The sequence below is a fragment of the Lipotes vexillifer genome, unplaced genomic scaffold (assembly GCF_000442215.2).
Source record: "Lipotes vexillifer unplaced genomic scaffold, Lipotes_vexillifer_v1.1 scaffold31, whole genome shotgun sequence".
In the NCBI taxonomy this organism is placed as follows: domain Eukaryota; kingdom Metazoa; phylum Chordata; class Mammalia; order Artiodactyla; family Lipotidae; genus Lipotes; species Lipotes vexillifer.
Window position 1 is genome coordinate 858,885 of NW_006792454.1, and position 10,820 is coordinate 869,704.

Here is a 10,820-nt window from a genome sequence, read left to right on the forward strand (position 1 = left end):
GTTCAGCAAAATTGCTCCCATCACTGACAAACCAGTAAAGTCCAGACGTAACTCGTGCTAAGGCTGAAACAGGCTTCAGTTTAATGAATATAATTTGTACTAGGGTGAAAAATACTTTAACAACAGATCACGTATCAGATTTAAGGATGAAAAATTATTTAGAAAAGAGTAGGTGGATTGGGATCAATTCTATTTGTTAAATTATGGTTGAAACTGAAACCACAAGTTGCTGTACATAGAAGAATTCAACAAAAATGAACAAAAGCAGTCTCTGAGAATCAATTTGTTACAGTATATGGGATTTATAATAAAAGGTACTGTATATTTTAGTGTTATTTGTGAAGAGTGTACTACACATCTTTTGTATCAGAACAGTTTCTACTACATGCATGTATGCATGTTTGTGTGTGTGTACGTGTGTGCATAGTTTTGCCAGGGAGCCAATTATTCAACATCTACCAGCACACCACCCTGTCTCCTTCCCTCCCAAGGGAAACATGGCCACTACAAATCACAGAGGGGTACATTACCGTATCCTAGTCTTCCATGTAAAAATATCGTTTTAAGTTCTAAATTTAAAAAATGCACATGCAGAGAGAACATTTATTATAAGTTAGTGGAAACACTTCTTGGCTGGTCTGTGTTCTGCTACAAATGTGGGGAGTCCATGTTTTAGTGACATCATTCCAAATGAATTTCAGCTCAGGTGATTTACAGTCTCTTACATTAGCCAAAATTACACTTGGCATATACATATTAAAAGCTCTCAGGAAAACAATTTTCACTGTACTAGGATATGGAAAAGGAACCGACGTCATAGGCATCTAAGTATCAACCGGACCTAAAATCTGACCGAATAAGGCTGAAAACTCTCTGTCTTACTTTGGTAATCAGAGGACTCACCAGCAGACACTATACAGATCTCATGAGCAGGCCTGGTGGCAGGAATTTATGTTCAAGATTCACGGGAGTCACATGTGCCCCTTTCAAATAAACCAGATGCAGCTTTCTAATTTATCAAAACAACATCCATCGGTCAGCTGTGCTGATGATAGTGTTTTTATGTAGTAATTTAGTCTTTGGGGAAATTACTCTTCTGTGAGGTTTTAAGAAAAAAGTGAACTGTTTTAGTTAATGTTCAATTCCACATAAAAACAACTCAAATGGAGGAAGACAAAGCCGACTGATATAAAAATGGAACCCTTTGTTGCCCAATTCAAAACAAACTCTGTTGTAAATTTTGAACTGGCTAAGAAAGCAGAGGAGAGCTTTGGCAGAATAACACTGACTTGTAAATGCTACAGGCTCTTCTCCTAAAGCATTCTAAACCACAAGCAGTGGGTGCAAATATTGTAGAGTGTCTTCTCAGACTGTAAAGAGACAGTGATATCCTTATGGGTCCTCTGAGAGAACAGTCAGAGGAGTGCTTTAGAATTACAGCTATTAATAAAACTGCTGGAAATTTTAAGGATGAGTAGGCAGAAAATCTTCTGTATTCATCAAACTGAGGATGAGAATTTGGCAAATTTGAAGAGGGAGCAAATTTAGACACGACGAGGTTATACAAAGGGAACATCCAGATAAACTGGGATAAACTACTGGGAAAACAATATTCTAAGCACCTTTACAACAGCTCTTTAAATGAGTACACATAGATGCTTTTGTTTTTGTTTTTTTTTTGTATATTTAGAAATAAATATGGCTAGAAAAGAGGCCTCCCACTAACTACAAATCTGAAAAAATGCTGATTGGTTTCTTCTACTTACACACTAGGATTAGAGCATCACATTAAAAGGTAAATCTTATTTATTTTCCTTTCTTCATGTGCATGATTATGAACTTGCTTGCAAAGTAGTCTTTCTTCTAATTCACATAACAGCTTTCTGGACATTTGGGATTTGGGTCATGGATACTGTGGATTTTATAGTAGGGATTTATAACTGGGAGATGGCTTGCTTTCATCTGATTAGTCAATTCCCATAAACAAAAGGATAAAAATGGTGCAGGAGAGCTTTGTGAGAGAGATGAACACATGGCGCTGTGCAAGCCTGCATGATGACAAGGTGGAGGGAGCAATGTCCCTATTTGGCAGATACATCCAGCAGCTCATGTGCACATTTCAGTTAATATATAGACCTATTAAAGATGATATGTATGTTTATCTTGGAGCAGACACAAATACGATTTTTAGTGAAACTCAAATGGCAAAAGCTAAAATTACTGTTACCACACAATTTCTGATAAGGTGATTAAAATTCACATGGAGAGCTCAAACTTTAGCCATGAGTTTTTTACTAGCTAAGTAATTTGCCGGAGATGGAGCAGCAAATTGATTGGTCTGTCTCCTGTAGAGCTTGCATGGTTCTCTAGTCGTAGGAACAATTTTGTAATCAAATAGCCACAGGAATGACTATCAGAGACTATGTTAGAATGAAGAGTAATCCCGAGACAACCTTATCTACAGAATCTTCTTAGCAAATAACATTTTCAATGAAACCTCAATATACAAAGCAGACAAAAGTGACAGGTGGATTCCTCAGTTGAATTAAATCTTCATTATTGGGCAGAAATCAGTCTTTGTTCACAGACTGCTTTCCTACGTTCACTGGATCCTGTGGCTCACTGGAGCTCAGAATAAACCCCCAGGATTCTTCTTCATGTATACGGAAGTTGTATACGCCAAGCCACCTTGCCCAAAGGTCAACAGGTAGACGGTGGCAGTGGCAGGCCAGAGCCCTGTCCTGTGTTCCTCACACCATCACCAAAGAAGTCAACTTAGTTGGCAACTCCCTGATTAAATGAAAATGTGACCACCTCCTCTCTTTCTTGGATTCCACTGAGCCAATTCATAACCTTTGTATTCTTGCAGTATTAAAATGATAGTCTGGACAAAAACATAGATCTGGAGGAGTTTATTATGAAGAATATTTGCAAGAGCTTTTCTGACCCACCTCCTAGAGTAATGAAAATAAAAACAAAAATAAACAAATGGGTCCTAATGAAAAATAAAAGCTTTTGCATAGCAAAGGAAACCATAAACAAGATGAAAAAACAACCCTCAGAATGGGAGAAAATATTTGCAAACAAAGCAGCAAAGGATTAATCTCCCAACTATACAAACAGCTCATGGAGCTCAATATCAAAAAACCAAACAACCCAGTTAAAAATTGGGCAGAAGACCTAAATAGACATTTCACCAAAGAAGACATACAGGTGACCAATAGGCCCATGAAAAGATGCTCAACATCACTAATTATTAGAGAAATGCAAATCAAAACTACAATGAGGTATCACCTTACACCAGTCAGAATGGCCATCATCACAAAATCTACAAAGAATAAATGCCGGAGAGGGTGTGGAGAAAAGGGAACCCTCTTGCACTGTTGGTGGGAATGTAAATTGATGCAGCCACTATGGAGAACAGTACAGAGGCTCCTTAAAAAACTAAAAATAGAACTACCATATGACCCAGCAATCCCAAAGTACTGGGCATATACCCCGAGAAAACCATAACTCAAAAGGACACATGTACTCTGGTGTTCATTGCAGCACTATTTACAATAGCCAGGACATGGGAACAACCTAAATGTCGAACGACAGATGAATGGATAAAGAAGAGGTGGTACATATATACAATGGAATATTACTCAGCCATAAAAAGGAATGAAATTGGGTCATTTGTAGAGATGTGGATGGACCTTGAGTCTGTCATACAAAGTGAAGTAAGCCAGAAAGAGAAAAACAAATACCGTATACTAACGCATATATGTGGAATCTAGAAAAATGGTACAGATGAACCTATTTGTAGGGCAGGAATAGAGATGCAGATGTAGAGAACGGACATGTGGACACAGAGGGGTAAGGGGACGGTGGGACGAATTGGGGGATTAGGTTTGACATAAGTACACTACCATGTGTAAAATAGATAGCAGTGGGAACCTGCTATATAGCACAGGGAGCTCAGCTCGGGAGGGAGGTCCAAGAGTACGGGGATATAGGTATACATATAGCTGATTCATTTCACTGTACAGCAGAGACTAACACAACATTGTAAAGCGACTTTACTCCAATTTAAAAAAAAAAAGAATATTTGCTCTTTCAAGACCCCCCATTTCAATTTCTACCCTAGACCCAGTTCATTGCTTGTTCAAAAATGATATGAAATTTCAGGCTTCATTCAGTCTAGAGTTGAGAGACCTGTTAGGATACAATCCTAAAGCATGAGAGACTTATGAAGTACAAAGATGGATTGCACTGCAATAACTGTAATGGCCAGAGTGGACAAGTGAAGAGGAAAAGAGGAAAGGACATTGACATCTCTTTGGATCAATGAATGAAAACCTTACAAACAAATTTTTTTTGGTAATGTCCTATTTGTTTGTTCCCTTTAACTTTTTTCACCAAGTGTTCACAGAACAACTGTGCTGTGCTAGTATCAGTTATTACCTCGGAACAAACAGAGTAATGTTTGGAGTGTGATTCACCCCATGAAGTCCACTTCCTTTCAGAGATACTATCTTGTGATCTGTACATTTAAGCTAGGAATAACCTTGCCCCAGTTATTCAGTGTTTGAATTCTGTGGATTTCATGCTGGATTTGCTTCAATACTGCAAAGCTCTTTCCTGAAGTTACCTTATTCTTTCCCTTCAAGTATCATATCACAGCAAAACCCAAGGGAGGGGTGTTCCTGACAGATGGTTCAATCTGAAGCAATCATTCAGCCCTTGGACAAATACTAACTGTATACCTACTATGTGTCAAGCACTCTTGTAGGTCTTAGGCACAGAGTGGTGAACAGGACAGACCAAGTCCCCTTCACTGTGATGCTTACAAGCTCATGTGGGATACAGAAAATAATAAGTAAATAAGCAGGATGACTTCCACTCGTCATTAAGTATTATGAGAGAACATAAAAACATAGAAATGTTGTGTACAACTAAGCATGGGGACTGGATACCATGACTGATCAGAAAGGGGCTCTCCAAGGAGGGGTCACTTAACCTCAGACAATGAGGAGGGCCTCCCAACTCCCAATATCCTCAGGGATATTGGGATACTGGGATCTTATATGACCTCAAGTGAGAAAACCACACATATTTCTGCCCAAGGGGCAAGTCTACTGTCCTTTTAATGGATGGTCAGACTTCCTAAGGACTGACATAGTAACAGTGAGGAAAGGCAGGGCAGCTACTGGAGACAGAAGCCACACTGTGATTTAGTCCTGTGGTGAATTGTTCCTACTTTGAAGGTTCATCTGCAGTAGCATAATCGCACCTTAGTTCCAGGAGAAAGCAGTGTGAAGTGGCCTGGAGCGCCAGGTAATGGGCAGGAAGCCGTGGGCTCCCACAGTGGGAAGCTGTTTACTCTCTCCCCAGGAGGACACAGGGTTAGACACAGTTAAGTCTGTAATCATTATCAGCCAGATCAACACGTTCTAAGTGACTTGCTTTTGTCATTTTTCCCCTAACAGTGGTTCAATGGCCTGTGAATGTTTGCTTTCAGAAGAAAAGAATTTTTTTACTATTTCAATAAATCATTCATGGTCAAAGGAAGCTTTTGTTACTTCAGCGTCTACTCCCCTCTCATTCATATTGCTCAACAAAACAACAATTTTTATGTGATGCAGCCACTGTGTAGCTCTGACAGAAACTGCTGGAAAAAAACTATCCTAAGTATGTTTTAACCCCCAGTTGATACAGTTGCTGGGAACGTGTATTAATGTTGTCTCAAGAGCTGAGCTTTCTCAGATCCTAAAATTATGACTATTTCCAAAAAAGAGAGCAATCCATGCTTAAGACAGACCTTAAGAGATGTACGAAATATAAGACACGGTTCCTTTAAGGAACTGAAAGCTTACCTGAAGAACCAGTGAGAAGACACAATAATAGGTAGCAACGTAAGTGTACAAAATTAAGGTATACTGTTAGATACAAACTAAAAGGACGGAGAGGTTAAGCGGGCCAGCAGAAGAGGCTAGAATCAGCAAGTGGTGCTTGATGGGAGAAGCAGGACTTCAAGAAAGGGGAGGATCTGGAGAGCAAGAGAGTCAAGTATTTCAAGTGAGGGGAGTAACAGGGAACACGCCCAGAGCTGGGCACGTGCGGGGGAACATTTTCACAGGACAGGGTGGGGATGTGAACAAATGCAGCTGTGGTTCGTTTGCGGAGCTGTCGGGAAATGGTCACACCCCTATTGCACCGTGCCTACAATGGGCACAGCAAGTTTTATCAGCTACAGATGCCTAACTGAAGAACTTTGTAAGACTTTGGCTCCTATTTATTATCCAGGCTCCTGAGTGGATGTAAGCAAATTGTGGATGATTTGTAAATATTTGTTGTATTGCTTGTAATTTGAACAGTATCTTGATGACTCATGGAGTATGGGGAGTATCTGATTATGAAGATTGCCAAAAACCATCCTTCCCCCACACAACATTACTGCAAGGTCATTGAGACAACACCACAAATAGAAAAGCATCTCAAGACTTACTAAGCTCTGCTCATGAATACCTCAGAGAGAAATGATTGTCACTGCTGACCCCCTATGCATTTCTGGTGCATTTCTCAGAGAAGATAAGGTAGTCACCCAACTTACTTTATTTAATATCCTAGCAAAGTTAAGGGTTTTTAAATTGTACTTCATGCTTTTTATATTTATACATACATACGTATGTGTGTGCATATACATGCACACACACACATTTCAACCTATAATCTTCTATCTTTGAAGTCACTGTAGAAATTCCATCTGTCCCAATATCTGTTTATCATATTCACTCAATCCAAAGTTCCCCTTCAGTTATAGATTAACTCCTACCCAGGAAATATTTTTACAATATGAATGCATACATTTGAAGACAATAGGCTTCTTTCTCCTTTATGGCTTGAGTCACTCACGCCTGAGTGCCTTTGAGAATTCTAGAAACCCACAAATCTGAATTAGTCCTGGGTCTTAAAGAGAGAATTAGCAAAGTCCAGCCTCTTGGGTTAAAGACCCCAACAGAAGAAACTGGAATCCCTTTCAAACCATAATGAGTGTGACTAGGACCTCTGGTGGCCAAATTTGTCTCTGCCTCCCTGTCCAGGCCCTGGCATTTTTGTAGGAGCCTTATTTCTTCAGTTCCAACAAGAACAAGGACTATCATGAGACTTCTTGCAGCCTCCCTTTCCCCACCTTCCCCAGAACAACCACACCCTTGACGTTAACATATATTCCCATTGAACTGTAGGGCCTACAAAGAAATTCTGCTTTGTGGCTGAGAAGACAGATTTCTCTGAAGCAAGTTAAAACCATCAAAAAGACTATACACCTAGAAAGCACTATGGGGAGTTCTAGAACCTCCCCAGAGTCTCATATCCAATTTTGATTGGGACTTCCCTAGACAAATTTGAAGGAAATAATCAGATTTACAGAAAACATCTGTACATTCATTGTGCAGAGTGGATTGGCCTCGTTTATCAGAACACTTCTGGACTCAGGGAATATTAAAACGCTTTGGTTCTTCTTAAAAATAAAAGCATTATTCAGCATTATATATTTGTCAATATAGTCATAACAAGGGCAGACCTTTTCTGTACTCTGAACTTTTTTTTTTCTAGATTTCAGTTTCTTCATCTAAAAAATGGGGATAAAAATAATAATACCTAAGACACAGGGTTACTGTTATAATATAATGAGTGTGAGGTTTTGTAATGGTGCTTGCCACGTCATCACTCAAAAAACAGGAGCTGCTGCAATGACGATGATGATTCCTTAATTTATACATTCCTTTTCTCCCCATCTCTCAATATCCACACACGTATTCTCAATTAACATGGATAAGCTATTAATCTGACCAGAGAGAGAATAAGATCCTTGACAGAATCTGACATTCAATAGGTTATTTCCAGGCAGCTTGGTTAGGGTCAGGGATGCAGTTGGAGTTTTATTGTGCTTTTGGAGCCTGATGGGGCTGACAGGAAGTGAGTTCTTTGATTAAGACGTCTACCATTTGTCAGCAGTTTTCAAAAAGATCCTGCACTCAAGTGAATTTGTAATTTATTCTATGAATTTAAAATCATGGACTGCAGAAGACAGAATTTAAATGCCTTTTGGGTCTTTCAAGAACACAGAGTAACTGGCAAGTCTCTCCTCTCTCCCTGTCCTCCGTAGGTTAACCTCAGAGCCACAGACGGCAGGCTCATGCGCCAGTTGCTCCTCATTAATGAAAGCATTGAGTCCATCAAGTGGATGATTGAAGAGAAAGCCACCATCACCAGCCGAGGCAGCAGTCTCAGTGGCAGCCTGTGCAGCTTACTGGAGAGTCAGAGCACCTCCTTATATGGCAGCTACAACAGCCTCCACGATGGCAGCGACGGGCTGGATGGCATCTCCGTGGGGAGCTACCTGGACACTTTGGCAGATGATGTCCCAGGCCATCAGACCCCGTCAGACTTGGACCAGTTTAGTGACAACTCAGTCACAGGGGACTCACACGCACTGCACAAGCGTCCCAAATTGGATTCTGAATACTACTGCTTTGGCTAACGACCCAGTGTTTTGCACGGGACTGGTGTGCAATGAACTTGCCTTTATCTTCTCCGCTGCTATATTTTGGGTGTGATTTTTTTTAAATATGACAACCTTTTAAAAAGAAGCTTATTGTGGATGGCTTGATGGTATTTCTGTTGCTCCTAGTATTTCTCACCTGGACTGATTAATCTTTGTCTCTCTTATGTCTCTATTTTTATTTATTACAGTGATTTTTCTCCCTTCTTTCACAGTGGCACAAATAAGGTAGGGGGGAAAGAATAAGCAATAATTATGTTTTTGCTTCTGTTTTCAGGGCAAGGGGTCAGGGATTACAAGACAAACTTCGCTAAATTTTACAATAAACCAAAGTCTGATAGTAGCTAATTTTCTTGCTTGTATTCTTAAATGTTTCAAAGATTCATTTTCCAGAAGACACTGAGGTTTAGTACTGTTTGTATGTTAGGTTGAACAAAATGCTCGGGACAAAGCTAGGCATTATTTCTAGGCCACAATGTCCTAGCGTGAAGTCAACAATACTGTTAGGCACACACTTCTCATGACAAGCATTTGGAAGCCCCAACTCTATGCAATCTGTTCAGTTAAATTTGCTGTTCATAGATCAGCATTTTGTCATCAGTGATTCTAACTCAAGCTGTAGACTAAGTTGTGTAATTACATATATGATTCTCCCAAATTTCAAAGAATAATTGAGATTAGGTATGGAGGTGATTAGAGGTTAAGGTGTCCTAAATTTAATTGTATTTTGAGATTTTGTTGATGCTTATTGCATGCATTTTACAATTCTAGGATATATAAAGACATAGATGCACACAATGGATGAATGGATGGATAGATAGATGGATGGATGGATGGATGGATGGGTGGATGGATGGGTGGATAGAGTGGGAAGTAGAATCACTATTTTCTTAAGAAGTCTAATAGTCTAATAGATCCTTTCATCCTGGGATGGGTAAATAATCTCTTAATTTTCTGAAATGACATCTGAAAATATCACTCGTACTGAACATTTAATTTTGATGTAATATTATTAATCCTCTACGTTTCTTTTACCTTGATGATTCCTAGTGAGTGAATCTTACTGAGATTTCTAACTGTTCTTTGTAATGATATAGGTCTCTGCACTAAACACTTGACAATATTAATCAAAAAGTCTTTCTACTTGTAACTTTAAAATGCCTATACTCAAGAAATGATTTCCCCCAGATTTCCTTTGTTATTGTACATATTGCATACTTGTCAAATTTGTGCTTTCCAGGTTATATATTATTCAATTTCCAATTAATATAGACCCTGTAGTTTTTTCATAAATTTTTGTTTCATAAATTGCTGATAAAATCCTCATCAACAACAATCTCATGATGTCAGGATTGTCTCCGTTCTGTGTTTGAGGAAAATGAAACACGTAGAAAGTAAGTAACTGGGTCAAATCTCCCAGTAAGTGTCAAATCTGGGACTTAAACATGAGCCTGTCTTATTCTAACAGTAAAACGTGGTACCTATAGTAGTTAAATAATAACGTATGGATGAGAAAGCAAACTTAACCCCTGACAAAAATAAAGTGAGCAGTCATTTTTCTTCGAAATCAGTAGGACCTACATTTTTGAATATAAGCTTTTTGAGCCCTTTCTTGAAATCACATGTCCAGTCAGTGATGTGCTTATAGGTCAATCAGGGAGTTGGCCACATGCCAGCTATTCCTCATATATTTCTGCCTTTCTACTTACTTTCATTTTAAACTTAGTAAAGGCTGGTGGGTTGGCTATTTTATTTGTTTGGTTTTAATCTGGAATTAAGCCAAGCAATTTGCAGCACAGATTTTTTTTTAACCATATTAAAATCCAAAGCATGCATTATGATCTAGTAGATAAAACATCCTTAGAATCAAGACTGAAGAATTTCAAACAGAGGGTAATGACATATGTAACTGTATATCTATAGCATTGCAAGGAGAACATTTCCAACAAGAGAGAAGTGAGCAGACAGCAAGACTACAGGAGGAATCGAGGCTAAATTCTAACCTCTTCAAACCCTGAGATTTGAATAAGCCAGGCACAGGAAAGATGATTTCTGTCCTCAAATCACTGTTTCAGATTGTAAATTCAATCTGGCCAATTTCTTTCACACCCTTCTTTTACCAATCAGCTTCCCCTGCTATCTGTCCATCCTACGCCCTCTATAAATTTCCTCCCTATACAAAGGAAATGAACAAGCGTGAGTGAAATATGTAGAATAGTTTTCATTTATGCATCTTATTTTAAGGGACCTATAATGAACATTGGAAGAACAC

General features: G+C 39.0%; 1 protein-coding gene across 1 annotated transcript in view; it reads left to right on the forward strand.

The window, feature by feature from the left end:
• Window positions 1–8,888, forward strand: part of LURAP1L (leucine rich adaptor protein 1 like) — a 44,954-nt gene extending 36,066 nt beyond the window's left edge. Inside the window, exon 2 of the mRNA XM_007465637.1 lies at window positions 8,153–8,888. Coding sequence (XP_007465699.1) covers window positions 8,153–8,527 — 375 coding nt within the window. The 3' untranslated portion in view covers window positions 8,528–8,888. The remainder of the gene's footprint in view (window positions 1–8,152) is intronic.
• The last annotated feature ends 1,932 nt before the right edge of the window (window positions 8,889–10,820 follow it).